Below are 19,887 nucleotides of genomic sequence, written 5' to 3' on the forward strand. Positions count from 1 at the left end.
GAGGGTCGTTTTGAGCTGAATAAAGAAGAGGACAAAGGCAGAAGCGTGTGTGCAGTTTGTGCCTGCATCACCCGACCATCCGCAGAGACCGAGCATCATCCGCATCACCCGAGCCCAGAGCCCAGAGCCCAGAGCCCAGAGCCACATCACCGGGGAACATGGCGTTCACTTTCGCGGCCTTCTGTTATATGCTGGCTCTTTTGCTCACCGCGGCGCTTATATTCTTCGCTATTTGGCATGTAAGTAAGCAGAGGTTTGTGTAAACATTCAAAGGGCTAAATGTCCTGCCAGATAAGCGACAGCCGTTGAAAATTAATTAGTGTAGAAAACTGGTGTAAGATCACGGAAAACAGGCCGCTATGATAAACTGTACGTGACCGTTAACGTAGCAGGGAAATAGAACGATAAAAGCCGAGTGGAACGGCGCGTGCTCAATGCTACTTAGCAACTGTACAATGAATGGCACACACCCTACTGTTAGCCACAAGCTAAATGACAACCATTTAAATATCAGCTCTGTTTCATTAGAATTCATCACGCTATCGTGACTAACTGCTCATTAGTTGGTTTATTAATAGCTGGATTGCGATTTCCTGTGAATGTAAGGCCTGTCAATGGGATGGTTATGTAGCTACGGGTTAGCGGCTAGTTAGCTCAAGATGGTAACAGCTAAAGTTCGTGTCAGCTGCAGCCGCTTCCTCTCAGTCACACTGCCCTTTGTGTCCATTTGTTTATTAAAATAAGTCTCTTCCGTAAAATATTGTGCACGTATTTTCATCAACAAAAATATTGTAAACGAAACAGAAGCACGCTTGTGTCATTTCTAAATACAGACTGGCATCCCAAAATTGTAACACTTTGGTATGTAATATCAATAAAATCGTGTACATTGGCAATATTCAAGTTTAAGGATCAATAAACTCATTCTCTCCAACAATTAATGCAAACCAAATATTGTATGAAAAATGCACCCAACTGTCAATATTTGTGAAAAAATATAGATTAAATATTTGTCACAGCATAATACACTGTCTCATAGCCTAGAAGCTGTAGTTATGGTTGTTGTCCTACTCAAACAAAGACTTATTTTTGTACATCTTTCCAGATTATTGCATTTGATGAGCTGAAGACTGATTACAAGAATCCTATAGATCAGTGTAACACGTTAAATCCGGTAAGTCCCTGCCTTACCCACCCCTCTCCCTTTGCCCTCCTTACAGCATGCAGATCTGCTCTTTCTTAACTTGATTTCTTGATATTCCACATATTTTTCAATCATTTTCTGCACTGTTTTGCTAAATAACCTGCCTGTACATGATTGCCAATTTTTGTCAGCTGTTAAACTCTAACTCCTTCTTTTGTTCTTCCCTGATCTGCTTTTTTACACTTTAACGGCAAAAAGACAGTTGAAAGGGTCAAAAAGATTAAAAGAGTCAAAATTGCAATAAAGGTTTGTACCAGTCTTTAAAATGCCCGCTCAGTTCAATTCAGTCTGCAGTTTTTGTCATTTTGCACGAAGCAGTGTTTGCAATTGTCCTTTCAGTTAACTAATCTTTCAGAGGGTTAGGGGGTCTAGGTCAGGATTAACCACCTGTTTTTACTATAACCTAATTTTTCCAACTCCACTTGTTATGATCTTGAGTACCATGTTATAGCAATGGGAACCTGCAATTTCTTAGATTTTAATCTACAATGTTCGCTTGTATCCTTATGTTTAGAGAGGTGTTAAGCTTGTAGATTGTAGTTAGTGGAGTTAATACGTTTTCCTCAACTGTGCACTTGTTCTGTTTTATATTTTTTTACAGAAAAGATGTGACACCAGCTTGAGTTTTGTAATTTTTAGTTGTTAACTGAAAAGACTTGCAAATGCTCAAAACTTGCATGATTTTTACAACCTACCCTCTGTTTGCATAGAGCTACCAAAACAATGACTCCCTGTGTCCCATCAAATAAAACAGGGTTCACTCTTAACTTTTAAGTTAAAACACAAAGACTTGTCAGGGAAGAACCTATACATTTTATTTATTTTTTTTTTTACATAATGTTTCAGTGGATTGGCTTATTTATTTAGAAAACATAAATAACATTGGAAGTTTTTAAGATTACTGATTGCATTATAAGTTCAGGAATACATTTAAATAACGCAGAGCAGTATGGGATTGGAAGTTTTTACATTGATGTTTTTGTGTAGGCTGAAAGTTAACTTTTATTTTTTTACTTAATTTTTTTTATATTATAATAAAATGTATCATATTCAGTCTCTTCTATCTGTAGCCTGTAGTCTCTGTCAAAAATGATCTAATAGTGGTATTATAATTTCAAAATCATTACTACATCGACTTAAAATTCAATATATGAAAATTGGAACAATGTATATTTTTGTGAGTCAGTATTTATCTACATACTATCTGTACATTTTTTTTGCAATACTGGGAAATTTTTGTTTAGTTTGCATCTAATGAGTCAGAAGTGACTAATTCAACTTTTTACAGCTTAAATCTGATCATACAGTTAAAAAAAAAATAAAAAGTTTTATTCTCCAGTTTATTGCAGCTCATGTTTTCTTTATTGTAGATTTAGAATAGTTTTTGTGGTTTAAATCTGCTCTGGAGTTTTTGTGTCAGTGGCATAAAATTAGTTTCAATATTATCGTTTATTGTCTATATTTACTTCAGCAATTATATCCAACTTCACAATCGTGACAGGCTGATATCTTTCTTGGTATTTTAAACCAAACTAGTTGTATCAATACTGCTGTATCTACTGTTTAAAAATATTACACTATTTTCTTACATATTTTCAAATCATTTTCCATATTTACATTACAAAGACATTTCTATCATATCCTCATGTTGGTCCCTCTCTTTAGGCTGCAGTAGGTTTAATAATTACAGTGTTTTGCTGTAAGTGATCACAGTTGGCGCTCACTCACCTGTGGTCAAACAGATGGTCCCCAATCCAACTCTCAGCATAATTTAGAGTGCTCTTGATTGGCCAATGGTTTCTGTAGTGGGAGGAGCCAGTTTAGTCAAAAATTACAATTATTATTATTTAAATTGTTATTAATATATTTCAAAAATTGTAGAATAGATGTATTTCAATTTTAGGGGTTATTCATGTGTTAAACGTGCACTCTGTAACTTTTCCACTAGCTCCAGAAATGTTATTACTTTCCCTGAAATATTCCACAACATGGCATTAAACATGTCTTATCTCCATGAAGACAAAGTTACATGTCAAATCTATGTCGAATTTGTTTTCAGTGTATTTTTGAACAATTGAAAACACGGACTGTATGCATAAATGGACATACCTAACCTGCTATCCCCTGCGTTTCAAACAGGAAGTGATCTTGAACACACTTACGGCTCCATTGGCTCCAATTCACTTTACATTGAAAAACTGTGTTCTCTCTGTAACTGCTGCTGTCAGACTCATCATTTTGGTCTTAAATGTTCATATTAACCCGCTCTACATGATCTTGGGTTTTTTTATTTCACTATTGTGTCTGTAAATCAAGATATGAATATTAATAACAGACAAATCAGGCGCTTTCTTTCCCCAAAGTCACTCCTGTTATAGAATAGAATAGAATGCATTTATTGTCACTATACACATGCACAGCGAGATTAAAAACAACCCTCCAATACAGATATACTGTTGGCGCTACACTCACTTATTCCATCTCTTCTTACAGGCTATGATTGAAAACATTGGTAATTTAATGGAAGACGTATAGGTCCAGTGTCATACTGTGGAAGTCAAGCAAAAGAATACCCAATCTCAGTGGAGACAAGCAGAAAAGTTACATAGTGCACCTTTAAAACCCACTAGATTAGACAAATAGCGCTGTTCCAGGTTTTACCGGCAGAACAAGAATATTATCCTATTTTTTTCCCTCTCAATCACACCATTTTCATCACTTATTCAAAAACAAGATTAAAATGCAGTGTATTGCACAACACTAGAAGACTGTTGTTTTATATTTGGCAGCACAGTGCAGGATTTTCCCAGTGTCCCTGAACACCTCACATGTCCTTATATGGGCCGATGGTTGTTTGCTCTCTCTCCTCTGATGCATGGCTTCCTCGTAGTGCTCCCATCTGCCCCTGTTTTAAAAAATCTGCTGCTTTCTGCTCACAGCATGGCCTCATGGCTCCAGTGTCACCCAGTCTGTTTCTGTATAAGTCTATGTAACAGTGCAGATGATGAAGCCTCTTGTAAGAAAGACAAAATAAGTTGCATGAATGATGGGAAATGGGTGGAAATTTGAATCCACTGGCACTTGTATTAATGTAAGCTAGGCCTGTCACAATAATCATGTTATCGTCCAATACATGAAAACTGCAAACGTATATTTTGGGACTCAATATTTATCATGGGGAATCTTTGCAAAATTGGGGAGATTTTTGTTATTTTGGTAGCAATATGCACAGATTTGAGCTGTAGAGAGTTGAATAAGTCACTTCAGTGGCATCTTGCTGTATTTGAATTGTATCAATGAGATCTTTAACATGCCAGCTTCAAGCCTGGATAAATAGATTGAAGCCACAATGAGAACTTTTATGTTTGCGCATTGGATTTGGGCGTTCAGACTTTTCTATGGGAAGTTGCAGAGAGGGAAGGACTACTATCTGTCAGACATTATTAAACCATTTCAAACTAAGCTGGGGTAGGATTGGATATCACCTTTGGTGGTAAGGTACTGCTCGTAATCTTTAACAGATTTGTTTCAAGTTAGGTTTTCAGACTGCCGTGGCTACTGGCTACTTGTTTTGTAAAAGGATAATAGTGCTGTTGTTGCCAGATCTGAAGTGCAAAATGAAGTAGCAAAGGGTTCGCTCTTTGCATAGTCAGTTTCCAGATACAAGTGGCAAGATGTCAAATTTTCTTCCTGTATTACCTCACTGGCTCTGTTCACATGCACACCCAAATCTGATTTCTGGGCCTTTTTAAGATTATTAAAATGAAATCCAACCCACTATGTCTGATGTGAGTGATGGGAGGGATTGGATGATTTTGCTGTTTACATGTCATTTTAACAATCTAAATTGTTCAAAAAGCTTTGAATGGAGTGCTCGTGTAACTGCAGCCACGGTTTATCCCTGATAGAGGTTATGCACTAACATGACTGAAATATGCTCCTCCATGTTCTGACTGAGTGGCACTGAGGCAGACCCATAGACTGTATATATAAATGGACATAGCTAACCTGCTAGTCGCTGTGTTCCAAATAGGAAGTGATCATGGGCACATTTTCGGCTCCATCAACTCTGGCTGCAGTTCACTTTACATTAGAAAACTTTGGTCTTAAAATATTCATGTTAACCCGCTCTACATGATCCTCGTATTTCTCTTTCTCTATTTTATCCCTAACTTAAGATATGAACATTTATAGGAGACAAATTAGGCGCCTTCTTTTCCTGAGACAGCGTTGCTAAGTGTGTTAGCTTCAACAGCTTTGCTCCAGATTTGCTCTTTGGTTGATATGATACTTGCAGTTGGAATTCCAAATTTGCCACTATAACGGCCTCAATGAGCTTCATGTGACTGGAGTTGAATGCTGTGGGTGACGTTACACTCACTTAGTCCACTTCTTTATACAGTCTATGGGCAGAACTATGGACAGAACTAACAATAGAAAAAAATGTGTTTTGTTGCTTTTTTGGCCTCATTTCTGTCTGTCTAGCAGTTCTTTTCACCCCACAAGAATTATTTCCTCAACACAGACTCAGAATCATGTTCTTTAAGGAGAGAAAGGTTTGGTTCAGCTGTGTCTGAGCCAAAGTCTATATCAGTGATGAATGTGAGCATGTCTGCAGTGTCCCAGTGTTTTATACTGTTGATTTGATCTTCTTGATTTAGAGTCAGGTACAAACCATAGACTGTATATATAAATGGACATGGTTAATGCGCTAGTCGCTGCGTTGCAAATAGGAATAGGATGGGAGTGCTTCCAGTTCAATCGACTCTGGCTCCAATTCACTTTACACTGAAAAACTGTGTCCCCTCTCTCTGTAACTGCTGCTGTCAGACTCATCATTTTGGTCTTAAATGTTCATATTAACCTGCTCTACATGATCCTAGTTTTTTTTTAATTTCACGGTTGTGTCTGTAAATCACGATATGAACATTAATAACAGACAAATCAGGCCCCTTCTTTTACCTGAGGTCACACCCGCTAGTGTTAGCAACGCTGTCAATCAAACCTGTTGCTAAGTGCCGGCTCCCTGCTAAACCAGGCTCGCTCCAGAGTATCTATGATACTTGTCGTCTTTCCAATTATGGAATTGGGCTCCAGATGGCCGCTATAACTGCTAGCCTCGATGAGCTTCATTTGGAGCTGAGCACTGTGGTGACATCACACTCACTCAATCCACTTCTTTATACAGTCTGTGGTCTACTAAACTAAATATAAACAAAATATTTACCAGAGTTGTAGACTTTTATATTTGTTATTAAACAGTAGCAGCTTTTTCACATTTTAGATTTAGCTTTTTGAGTTTTTACAGGAGAAAATCTCATTTCTCACCATTGACTCTCATTAACCTTTGCCACTCACTAAAAAAAAAACAGGATCATGTAGAGGGAATATTTATTTATTTGATAGGGACAGCGCATATTAATGAACATCTGTAAACACAGTGTACATATGTCAGATTATAGCAAAAAAATACTAATTTCCATCTGTTGTCCCTAGGCAGGTGCACAGACAACAAATACAACATAGACATTACAAAAATACAATAAAAGCAGCTAAAGGTGCTCAGACCTGTTTTTTCTTCAGCCACAGTTTAAGGTGCAGTTTGAATGTGGACAGAGATGAACATTCTCTTATTGTCAGAGGACGACTATTCCAAATATGAGTCCCTTTAACAGAGAGCACGGTTTGTCCAAATTTAGTGCGTCTGTGTGGTACATCACAATCTCCTCGAGATGTGGTCCTGGTTCCCATCCCAGTCGGTCTTTAATTTGATAAAGTCTTTCAGCGGAGGAGGAGCAAGTCCGTGTAGAACTTTAAATATAAAACAAGCATATGAACATTTAAGACCTAAATGACAAGTCTGACAGCAGCAGTTACAGAGAGAGGGGACACAGTTTTTCAGTGTAAAGTGAATTGGAGCCAGAGTCAATGGAGCCAGAAGCCGGATCACTTCCTATTTGAAACGCACCGGCTAGCACCTTAGCTATGTCCATGTATTTACACAGTCTATGGTGAAAACACAGACCATTTTCCCTGTTTTCCACTATTGCTGTTGTGCTTGTGTCGGGTCCAGTCAGTCATGATGATACAGAGATGGTCCTGTTATATTACATTACCTTTTGTCTGTTTCTCTCTTTGGCAGTTGGTGCTTCCTGAGTACCTGATCCACTTCTTCTTCTGTGTCATGTTTTTCTGTGCGGCCGAGTGGCTCACCCTCTGCCTCAACCTTCCCCTGCTGGCCTACCACGTATGGAGGTGGGTCTGCTTCTAAAGACACATTTTAATCAACAGGTCTTTGTTTAATGTTGAACTCTGTCAGCACCAAGAAAAAGGCTTTTTACACCACACTAAGAGTCTTGGTCTATATCAGAACAGCAGCATATTAAACAAGTCTATTCAAATATAAAAGTTCAAATTTGCCCTATTTTTGTTTATAATTACATCAGTATCAAACAGTAATAAACCAAATTGGTATCAAGTTTCAATACAGTGGCTCAACTGGTAGAGCATTTGTCCACTGATCTGAAGGTTGGTGGCTCGAATCCCGCTTTCATAAAAATATCATTGGTTGAGTGGTCGGATCCATTGACCCACAGGTTGGCGGTGTGATTCCAGCCCCCCCAGATGAATGTGTCGTTGTGTCCTTGGGCAAGACAATTAACCCACCTCGCCTCCAGTGTCAGTGTGTATAAATGTGTTTGTCAATGGGTGAGTGGGTCCTTGATGTAGAGTGCTGTATAAAATGGTAAATGATTTATTTTAGATTTATTTTTCCAGTATTTGGTGCCTATTTAGGTTCAATTTTGTTTTAGAGATCCATATTTCATATCGCAATTTTCTCATCAGTTCTAATGTTTCCTCATCACAAACAGGCCTAGTTATTTTGTTTCATTCACACATGTTTAACAAACAAACCCTGCCGTTTTAGGCAAAGTTCTTCTCTCAAACTGAAAACACTCTGTTCCACTTTGTGACAGGAAGTTCTCCACTGTGTTTTTCAAACTCCATACACCTTCACTAGAATCAGTTGGACGTTTTTAGCCATGGAATTGCCGATTCTACTGAAGTAAAGGTAAAAGGAGCTGTTAACTTAAACTACCACTTCATGACATCACAAGGTGCAACAGAGCATTTTTTGGAGATGTAAACAGTGTTACTCAAATGTGTGTGAATGAAACAAAACGCAACTCCAGGTCTGTTTTTGAAAGGGAACAACATTATAACTCGGCTTAAAGCTTATGACAGTCCATTTTGCGGATTCTAGTCCAGAAAGTTTTAAAAGTAAATTGGGACATTTTTGCGTTTTTTTTCCTTTTTTTCCCCCTGGACTTTGGAGCACTTTCTCAAAATGGCTGATGTTGAATTCGATTTTTTTTAACTTTGTGTTTATATAGGTAAGCTTTTAAATAATAACCTTGTACAAAGGTGTTGTAATGTTGCTTTGTTGTGTTGTAGGTATACGAGCCGCCCGGTGATGAGCTGTCCAGGCTTGTACGACCCCACCACTATCATGAACGCTGATATTTTGGCCTATTGTCAGAAAGAGGGCTGGTGCAAACTCGCCTTCTACCTGCTCTCATTCTTCTATTATCTCTATGGGTGAGGACAACTGCTCCCCTCATGAAGATAGACTATTTTGATGCTAAAGAATAGACTCCATAGAAGGCTCTTTAGATGATAGAATGTGATGTTCTGTTCTATTCCCATGTGTTTTATATGTGTGTATCCCTCAGTGTCCAGTTGGGTCATAGTGGTCTATACTAGTCTATGGGTCTTATCCTTGCTCTCAGAAGAAGACGAGACGAGGTAGACGGAGATGAGAGAGAGAGAGAGAGAGAGAGAGAGAGAGATGTGATGAGTAGGAAAGAAAGAGGGTAAAGGAATGTAGGGAGAGAAAAGAGAGAGGGGAGGGGATGGGATGGGATGAGAGGAAAGAAAAAGTACAGAACAGTGGTTCTGTGTGTCTTGTACTTGTGAAAGATGCAGCTCAATATTATAAACATATTCAAGGTTTATTTTTGCCCTGTCAGTGGGACTTTTTTCAGTATCGATACCTGCTCGAACGAGTTTCCAGTAGTCCACTTGAATCAATCTTAAAAACGGTAGATGATTAATTTGGTTAAATTCCAGATACAACTGGTAGAACAACCCTTTCTATATGGCCAAAAATAATACCAAGGCTAACAAGTATTAATGCTCCTCCAAAATTCTTAGCCAAAAATAAATGTCTTTCCTAGTAAAAACTGCTTCTTTTAACTCCTCTAAAACCAATCAGTGTTTGAACAGGAATGAGGCTTCAGACATCATCTATATCCTATTTATAACTCCGTTCTCAGACCTAAATCTAAACAAGGAAAACATTAGTGCTAGCCAGTATGCTAACAGCCAGTATGCTTACAGGTGTGAGAACACCCATTAGGGGCCTGGATGATTATGCTAAATATGACTCAGACGCAGTTCACGCTTTGGGTAGCTCATTAGACCTAGTCAGCAAACAAATTGTAAACAAGCAGGTGTGGTGGCTTCAGTGCAGCTAGTTCCTCCCTTCAGTTCTGGTCAGATTAATGCTGGACACTGCCTTATATCTGTCTGAAGAAGCGGCCAAGCAGTTTTGTACTGTGACATATTTAACTTTGGTTTTTACCGTGGATCAGACCTGGACGACTGAGGGATTACACAGGCTCCTCCAAAAAGTCAATACTGGAGATAAAATACAGAGATTTAACTTGCCTTCATGTGCAATTTATTCCGGAAGTTGGCTTTGACAGTTTTCTATATATATCTAAAACAAATTATCTTGCCTCAAATAATTTTTGATGTGGGGATTCAAAACTGTTAAATGTGCAATGTAACACATCTTTATGTGCAAAATAAAGAAAGGGGAGATGGACAGGTTATTTAGTTTTGATTGAGCAGAAAGACTTCTCACTCCCTTCTCTCCTTTGTACAGAATGATCTACGTGCTGGTGAGCTCCTAAAATGGTCGACGTTGAAGGACAGATCCTGCATGTTTCAGTAAAGCCTCTGGACTTTTACTCAAGTCTGGGCTGGACTCTGGGCACTGCTGTGGACAAAACCAACCAGAACAACGCCATTTTAACCAGTGAACTCTCAACTCCACTACAGCTCATAGCACTATAGGTAAACGTAACAGGAAAACTCCAGATGGATTTAAAGATTTTTTTTATTTTATTTTGAATGCTGTGGTGATTTTTATGCTTGGGGTTTAAATAATAAATACAGCTCTTTTGAGTGTTTACAGGTGTAGATAGGACTTCTGCAGGTGTGGAGTTTGAAAATGCAGTGAATATAGCGCATTTCTGTCAGTTAACTTCAGATTCTGGGCTTTGATAGTAAAAAACCTGCCCCTAGTGGATGATCATCGACATGACAGGAAATGTATCATTTTAATGGGACCCCTTCCGATCTTGCGTTTTAATTGCTATCTACAAACATACTCCACTTGAATGCATCGTGACCATAGACTGTATATATAAATGGACATAGCTGACCTCCTAGCTGGTGCATTTCAGATGGGAAGTGATCACAGGCGCGCCTCCAGCTCCATCGACTCCGGTCGCAATTCATTTTACATTGAAAACTGTGGCCCCTCTTTCTTAACTGCTGCTGTCAGACTCGTCATTTTGGTCTTAAAATCTTTATATTAACCTGCTCTACATGATCCTGGGGATTTACAAACAAAATAGTGAAATTAAGATATAAACATTAATAACAAACCAATCGAGCGCCTTCATTCCCGAAGTCGCTCCCACTAGCGTTAGGAAAAGGCTTGATTAACAATTTTGCTAAGCGCCCAGTCGCTGCTAAACCAGCTACCAGTTACCTTCAACAGCCTCGCTCCAGATTGGCTCTTTGGTTGCTATGATACTCTGTTGGAAGTCCAAATATGGAACTCTGCTCCAAATTGCCCCCTATAACTGCTAGCCTCGTTGAGCTTCATTGGAGTTGAACGCTGTGGGTGACGTCGCACTCACTTCGTCCACGTCTTTATACAGTCTGTGGTTTTATCACTGATGTTGCACAGGGACAATCACGTTTGGTTGTCAAAAACATGTTTCGAACTACCATAAACTTTTGTATCAATTTTTTATTTTTTCATCGTGTAATCCCTGGAAAAGAACTGCAATATTTTTCCTATTTGTGTAGAAAACCACAGCCTCGCGTTTGGCATCCCTTTAACTAAAAAGGTAGATTCAACAGTAAGACTTAAAATTGTTATGATTTAGAAGATTTTCCAGTTGTATTTTAGTAGCAGATTGTGGTGCCATACTGTTGAGTGTACCTTTTTATGGAATTTGTCTCGTGAATATTTTCTTTTTTTCACCAAATATTCCAGTTTATTTATTCAATGTTTATAATTTTTTCTTCTGTTCGGAAATATCAAACAGCACTCCTCGTGGTCTTGTCTCATTCACATCTGTGCATTTTTAGTCCATTTGGATAATTCATCACCAGTTTAAATCGTCGTCAGGGAAACAGAAGTAAATTTTTTATGTTTTAGATCCCAACATGTCACAAACAAAATGTGGACTACTTTTTATTTCAGTCTGAATAAAAATCTCCCACTGTTAATAAACGTTGTGTTGCTTACATATATACGGTACATGTATTATAGACCTGCAATTAACAAATTATTAAAGGGCCCATATTAAACCATTTTCTATTCAGGTCTGTTTGTGATAAGGAAACATTATGACACAGGAGTTGTGTTGTTTCATTCACACATGTTTAACACACAAACCCTGCAGATTTAGGCTGAGTTCTTTGAGTTCTTCTCTGAAACTGAAAACACTGTTCCACCTTGTGATGTCATCATGTGGTAATACAGGAAGTGCTCCACTGTGTTAAAAAAAACTCCATGCCTTCATTAGAATCATCTGGATAATTTCAGCCCTGGAACTGCCAATCTCTACAGAACTAAAGGTAATTACATCACAAGGTGGAACAGAGCATTTTGAGCTTTGGAGATGTTACAGACTAATAATAAAGTGTTACTCAAACAGGTGTGAATGAAACAAAACACAACTCCAGGTTTTTTTGAGGAGGCAACAGTATTCTAACATGGCTTAAAGCTCACAGAAGTCCATTTTGTGTGCTGTGGGACCTTTATTTGGCTAAACAATTAATTTAGCTAATATTCTTGTGATTTTTTTTCAATTAGTTGTTTGACTGTGAAAGGTCAAAAAAAATTTTGATTGAATTCAAAGCGGCTGAAGTGATGCAACTTGCGTAACTTCATATTTAAGTTGTTCTGTTTAGACTCATGTAATTTCAGAGCAAGCTTAAATAAGTTGTTCAATTTCTAAAGAGAATTATTCCAGTTATATGTAGGCAGAATATTCTTTTTTTTTAATAATTAATGGTCACATTTTACATCAAGGAACCACTCACCCATTCACACACACATACATTGGTGTACAGACACGAGAGGGTTGTGCATCTTGCCCAAGGCACAGCAGCATTCATCCTTGAGTTTTGTTTTTTTTTTGCTCCGGTATCTGTACTTTGCTTCGTTTACCACTGGACAGCACTGTGTTAAGCGAATGAAACAAACACTGAAACAGTTCCTCTTATTTTAATTTGTTTACATAAAAACCCATATATTAAAGTATTCCCTTAAAGTGCAGTCATCACAGAATACTATGATCTATTATTATTATTGTCACCATCACCCACAGTCAGAGAAAGATACAAATGTGATTTTAAGATTTGGTCATGTTCACCATCACCGGGACACACATCTTTCTTTTGGCTCGTCTCTGGTCTCCTGGTACAGCACAAACTTGTCCCGAAACTCATGAAGGAAGTTATATTGCTGCAAGAAAAAAAATATAATTAAAGTATAAACAAACAGTATCAAGGTCTTTCCTATTTATAAGCAAGCAGAAACAACCTGGACTTTAAAAATGGTGTAACAAAAATGACACTTTCCTCAATGTAGGCAAGTTTCTTGCCCGTTGACAGAAATTTGGGGGCCCCTCTCTAGCAAACATTAATAGGAAGAGAGCCTGGGATAACACTTTGCACTGACTTATAACCATAGACTGTATATATAACTGGACATAGCTAACCTGCTAGCTGCTGTGTTCCAACCAGGAAGCGATCATAGACGCACTTCTGGCTCCAATTCACTTTATATTGAAAAGCTGTCACCCCTCTCTCTTCAACTGTTGCCACAATCGTCATTTTGGCCTTAAAATGTTCATATTAACCCTCTCTACATGATCCTGCATTTTTTATTTCACTATTGTGCCTGTAAATCAAGATATGAACACTAATAACAGACAAGTCAGGCGCCTTCTTTCCCCTAGCATTAGCAGGCTAAGTGCCCACTCCCTGGTAATCCAGCTGTACAACCGGGAAGAAGCGTTACCTTCCACAGCCTTGCTCCAGATTGGCTCTTTGGTTGCTATGATACTTGCGGTCTGAATTCCAAATATGGAACTCTGCTCCAAATTGGCCGCTATAACTGCCTCGATGAGCTTCATTTGGAGCTGAACACTGGTGACGTCACACTCACTTAGTCCTCTTCTTTATACAGTAATAATACGCATCTGTAACCCTGAGACAGTTAAAACCGGTACTACATGTATTTCTTTTCCTTTCGAGGCTGAAGTGATGTTTTGCTGTATAAAATATGCTTTAAAATGCCTGGTGTTTGGTTTTGCGTTGGACTCACTTTAATAGTCTGAATGGCTCCTCCTCCCCTGTGCTCCCTCAGGATCTCTATGGCTTTGTTTGGGGTCATAGTCAGAGATAGCTGAAGCAGGAGACATGCAGCAACTGCAAAATAAGAGGAGAAATAATCATCTTTAATAATGCAGTGAGTGAATGTTTAATGTATGTAACTTAATGATCTATACAGTACTTACTTAACCCGGAGCGCCCCAGTCCTCCATAACAGCTGAAAAACACAAGTCAATACACAGACTGTAATACAGTCAATAGATTAAACTTGTACTGCTCATACAATCAGAGTCACACTGATTTATAGAGGTGTAAATAAATGGTCACATTTTTCTATAGCGCTTTTCTACCTTCAAGGCACTCAAAGCGCTTTACAACGAGGAACCACTCACCCATTCACACACCAGTGTACGCAGACACTGAGGGCAAGGTGGGTTAAGTGTCTTGCCCAAGGACACAACGATAGCATCATCTGTGTAGGTTAGAATCGCACCGCCAACCTATGGATCAGTGGATCTGACCACTCAACAAATGATGTTTATGTCGAGACCTTCGGATCAGTGGACAAACACTCTACCAACTGAGCTACTGTCGCCCCCAAATACATTCCCACAATGCACTGCAATACAAAAACGTGCACATGTCACTGTTAGGCCTGTCACAATAACTCATTTTGAAACACCATATATTTCTACAGAGACATACTGCGATAAACGATAATATTGGAACTACTGTATGCCTCTGCCTCAATAACTATAATGATAAAAGTAAGATAATCACAGTAAACCATTTTTAAACAGGCAGTGTCATTAAGAGGTCTGAGCCGCAGCAAATTCATAACAGAATAAGCCAACAGTGAGCCATTGAAGTGACTTTTTCAGCTCAAATCTTAGCATTTTAATTAAAAACAGCAAAAATCTCCCTAATTTTTGCAAAGAAATTGTACACATGATAAATATTGAGCCAAAAAATATACTGTTTCAGCTGTGATATACTGAATGATAAGTTGATATAGTGATTATTGTGACAGGCCAAAGAGCCGTGTTTCCAAAAACTGTAAGACTCTTTTCAGAAGCACATCTCTGTCTCAGTTTGATTCTCACTTAACTCTGCATACTTAATCTGATTGACTCTGTTTATTTTTGTCAACACTCATAAGAATGACCCTCTGATGTGTTGGAAGTGTTTCTCACTGTAAGACAGTCCTCCGGTTGTTGTCCAGGCTGTGTTTGAGCTCCTCCAGGATCCTGCAGCAGTGCTCGAGCTCTGGAGCGTCTCCGTCTGAGAAGGGCCTGTGATGAACCCTGAAGCCGATCTGACCGTAGGCCTCCAGCAGAGACGGGACGCGGTATTTACTCAGCTCCCCTCTAGTGCAGAACACAAACACGTCCTGAACACCCTGAGACTGCAGCTCCTCTGGAAAAGACCAACAAAATGGGAATTAATCAGATCAGTGTGTGTCTGTCTGTGTGTGTCCGTCTGTCTGTGTACATACACACACATGCATATATATATATATATATATATATATATATATATATATATATATATATATACATACACATACATATGTGTACAGCACAGTTCGTACACAAACTAATTCAAAGTGTTTTACAGAATAAAACAGACATTAAAATCACAATACAACAAATCAAAACATAAATAACCACAAATAAGCATCATAAAATTAATATTAAAACAGAAGAGGCAGAATAAATCCCTTTCAGTCACAAACAGCTGAAGAGAACCGTTTGAGCCTGGATTTAAACATTGTCAAAGTAGAGTCCTGGTTTAATCCTAACTCCGTCCTGACCCTGGGACCAGCAGGTGGCGGGTCCCTGATGTCCTCAGAGTGTCAGATGGTTCATATGGTACAAACATGTATGTATCTGTGTCATCCCTCAGTCGTCCAGGTCTGACCCATCACAAAAGAAAAAAATCTGTCACTGGGCAATACATCATAGGAGTTTGGCTGCTCATCCAAGCCTCTTCTTCAGTTCTTCTTCAGAATACTGCTGGACACTGCCTTATATCTGTCTGAAGGGAGGAGCTATACTGATACTTACAAACAGAAACTGTGGACAATAGATGTTTTGAGTTTCAATGACTTGTAGGAGTGAAGATGTTTGGCTGCTCATCCAACTTTTTGTCCATTTGACAGATTTGATTTTTCTTTTATGGTATAAGTATATGCTTATTATGACGTTTTGTTGTTGTTTTTTCGTCTATTTCCATCATCGACTTTCATGACTGCATGTCTTTACTTTGACAAATACAAACCTGTGTCTTGGCTCCATATGTTCCTCACTTTTGTATGTCCACTTAATGTTTCTTTCTCACTTGTAAATATGCACTCTGTGTTGTAAATATTGGTATTAGCTAAATAAAAAAGAGCATGTCTTAAATGTATTCTATATTAAAGCCACGGTATATAACTTTTTAGCCAAAACAGACTAAAATTACATCAGGTTTGTTTCATTTTGGTTGGGTTTATTGCATTAAAAACTTGCATCTTTACCCTGAGTGGGCTTGCATCTCCATAAACCTGACTCCATAAAGAACTTTTCATCTTTTTGTGTAAAGGGACCATGAACATTCAGAGTGACCAGACTCTGAAACTATGCTGTTTAAATCACTTGGATTTTTTCCATACGTTTTTAGACAACCTTAAAACTATTTTGTGTTTTGCAAGTGTTTGCTAATGTGTGCATTGTGTCTCCATGGTAACCGCTGAACATTCCACCACATACATATTTGGCAGTGACATCATTCTGGGGTGTTCTATTTGTAAGTACAGTTGTCCCTTGATATATCACGGTTCTCCTTTTGTGGTTTTGCGGATTTTTCCAGTGCAATTCTACACACTTTTTTAGTGTATGAACGTTCTTTGTGTTCTGCGTCCTGATTGGCTGTTGGACTGCAGACCACCATCAATCAATCTCCTCTGTGCCGTGTCTCCTGTACAGTACAGAATGTGTTCAGTTAAATTTACATAAATGTTGGATCGACACTACAGCAGAGCGGCACCGGGACAAAGAGGCATGGTCAGAGGAAAAGTGAAATACATGAGAGTCACTATTAATTAATTAAACAAGAAAGAAATGTGAGAAAATGTTAATGCCTGTGTGAGAAAAGTGTATAAAGTGTATAAAGTGTGTGGTGAGGGGTTTTACAGCCTTAAAACATATACAATAATTGTAAGAAATAAAGCTGGCTACTTTGCGGATTTCACCTATTGCGGGTTATTTTTAGAATGCAACCCCTGCGATAAACCAGGGACCACTGTATTCTTATATTCAAATGTTTGAAATCCAGTACAGATATATTTTTTTTACAATATATGTTTTCTTATTCTTACCAACATCTCTCAGTAAATTTCTGCGGATGTCTTTGTACTTGCAGCCTGCGACCAAAACACACAGGAAAAAATAAATACAACTGTTCTAAAGATTTATGTAGAGTCTCACAAGAATATAATGGATCAAAATGAAACCTGGAAGTGCGCATATCCCCAGATACTGTGAACTGCCCACGACAGAGAGAGGAATCCTGAAGAAGAAACAGACATGAAGAACCAAACAATTTAAAGCCACAAAACTGTAATAATAGAATCATTCAAAAACAAACTGTTCACACAACATGGGAAATGAATACAGAATAAAATAAATAGGGGGTAGTAATCAGTAACATTTAGTTAACCTTTTTCAGAGTTCTTTTACTCACACTTAAGAGTACTGTTACTCCAACAAAATACTACTCCAGTAATAATTAGGGTTAAGGTTTATGTAACAATATGAAATGATTTGAACACTTGCGTTTCTTCAGCTATGATTTAGTTTGTCAAATTTTTTTCTGTTTGAAAATAGCAGATTTTGTGCATTATTTCATATTTTATCCTTCACAATGACATTCACTTCAAATTATAACTCAGATGTTGCGCAGTTTCCCAAAAACTTTCTCTCATACCACTACTTTGTACTGAAGTAATGTTACTCTTACTTTTGAACTCTACCCACCTCAGCTAAAATATGAATAAACATAAACACGTTTCCACTCACCATGAAATGTGGAATGGAGTCAGTTCTTCTTCTCTGATGTCATCTTCATCTGATGAAGAATCAAAATCATTTGTTCTCATGGCTTCAACTGTTAAAAAAAAAATAAAAAAAAATAAAAGGTTATAAAATATATAATAAAACATCACTGTGACAAAACCTGTTAACTGACACAAAACTGTAAGGATGTATTAGACCTGTTACACTGGACCTGATCTCTCTTAAACACGTGACTTTATTTAGCCTTTAGACAATATGTCATTACAGAATTATAACTGTGAATTAAACTTAACGCTTACACTAGCATGATAACACTGAGTTTTTCACGTGCTCTAAATGCGTATATCTTTGTTCTAGTTTGTTTTTATGTTTGTGTTTTCATAAATAATCAAATGAAGTTGTGGGAGTTTAACATCGGTCATTTAAACCTCTCTTTACACAAGGACTAACGGCAAAAACTATACATTTAACTCAAAATACCATTATTAGATGAAAAGCAGAGTTTAATGCAATATACATCAGAGAATTTAACCAGGAAATATTCACAAAATAGGCTAGTAAAAGCTTACAAATGATACCACGTATACCAATCGTGACTAACAGCTAACATGCTAACGATGCAGCGAGAATGGACTAATCAAGAAAAGTACAAGTAATCCACAAATGCACGACAAGAGAATTCAAAATTAGACTTATAGCTGCACATTTAAACGTTGAAATCGTGATGAAAGTGATCAATAAAGGTTTGATTTGAGCTCACCCGGACTGTTTTGACAGCTCCTGTCAGCCGCAGCAACATTTGAAAAGTCTGAAACCGAAATAGCCAATCAGAGTCGAGTATTTCACGTGACCACACCTACCCACACACGTGACCACACCCACACGCGAAAATGTTCAAAATTACAGGAGATAACAGGAAACGTCACAAAAGTAATTCATTATAAATCAGAGTTTACATGGTTTATTATTTAGTATTAATATATGTATGTGTGTGTGTGTGTGTGTATGTATATGTGTATATATATATATATATATATATATATATATATATATATATATATATATATATATATATATATATATATATATATATATATATATATATATATATATATATATATATATATATATATATATATATGAATGTCTGCTGGTCTAGTTACACTTGACCGCGCAGTCTGTACAGTCTGTTGAGTTTGTACAGAGTGCACTGATGCACCGAGAGCGGCTCGTGCAGTTCACGCAGAGAGCGTCACGCACGAGGAGGAGATGCAGCGACAGGGACTTTTCTCTGACAAATAAATCTTTTACGTGGATTTAATAGGGAATGTGCGAGGGATGTGCGCAACAATCGTTTGACTCATCTTCATCAGGTGAGTCAGGCTTTTTCTTTCTCTTTATGTTTCTACTCTGTGCCTTACTCTGCTCTGGACCTGGGACATGCTCTGTCCTTTGGCAAATTTATAATTATAAATGCACATGCAATATCAAATCAGTATATTATTTATTACATTATTACAGTATATTATTCTTTCTACACAACATACACGTACAGCCTGATTTAGCCTCTTTATGCTTTAATTTAAGGTTTTATGCAGTAAGCTCATAGTATTTAGGCCATAGTTCCCTGTGATGTGGTTTCTTTTGCCATAGAACAACGCGATAACATTATTTAGTAGGGAGACCATTGTATTGCAGTGCTAGAGTAGTCCCTCTGAACCTGGTGACTTGTGTTGCAGACTGAGGAGGAGGAGGACCTTGGATCAGACCTGGACATCCTGTGGCTTTGGCTTCAGTCTTACTTCCTGCACAGAGGGGCCAGTAGCAGAGCCCCACCAGAGTATGTACAACCAACCAATGAGAAGAAACTATGGAAATATGCTAAACATGACTTATATGCAAATGTACACTATATTGCTT

At 37.9% G+C, this 19,887-nt stretch overlaps 2 protein-coding genes across 2 annotated transcripts; one reads left to right on the plus strand and one right to left on the minus strand.

Annotated features, from left to right (window-relative positions):
* cnih1 (cornichon family AMPA receptor auxiliary protein 1) lies at positions 1-12,788 on the plus strand. The gene is made up of 5 exons (XM_033988131.2): positions 1-239; positions 1,106-1,174; positions 7,347-7,459; positions 8,660-8,803; positions 10,155-12,788. The coding sequence occupies exons 1-5, from the start codon at positions 159-161 to the stop codon at positions 10,180-10,182; spliced, it is 435 nt and encodes a 144-aa protein (XP_033844022.1). The 5' UTR covers positions 1-158; the 3' UTR covers positions 10,183-12,788.
* Positions 12,789-12,950: 162 nt separating this feature from the next.
* Positions 12,951-18,773, minus strand: cdkn3 (cyclin-dependent kinase inhibitor 3). Its single transcript, XM_033988354.2, has 8 exons — positions 18,728-18,773; positions 17,971-18,058; positions 17,406-17,461; positions 17,271-17,315; positions 15,106-15,328; positions 14,098-14,129; positions 13,905-14,008; positions 12,951-13,040 (listed from the first exon to the last, which is right to left on the minus strand). The coding sequence occupies exons 2-8, from the start codon at positions 18,048-18,050 to the stop codon at positions 12,951-12,953; spliced, it is 630 nt and encodes a 209-aa protein (XP_033844245.1). The 5' UTR covers positions 18,051-18,058; positions 18,728-18,773.
* Between the last annotated feature and the right edge of the window lie 1,114 nt (positions 18,774-19,887).

This window comes from Periophthalmus magnuspinnatus, chromosome 22 (assembly GCF_009829125.3).
Source record: "Periophthalmus magnuspinnatus isolate fPerMag1 chromosome 22, fPerMag1.2.pri, whole genome shotgun sequence".
Lineage (NCBI taxonomy): Eukaryota > Metazoa > Chordata > Actinopteri > Gobiiformes > Gobiidae > Periophthalmus > Periophthalmus magnuspinnatus.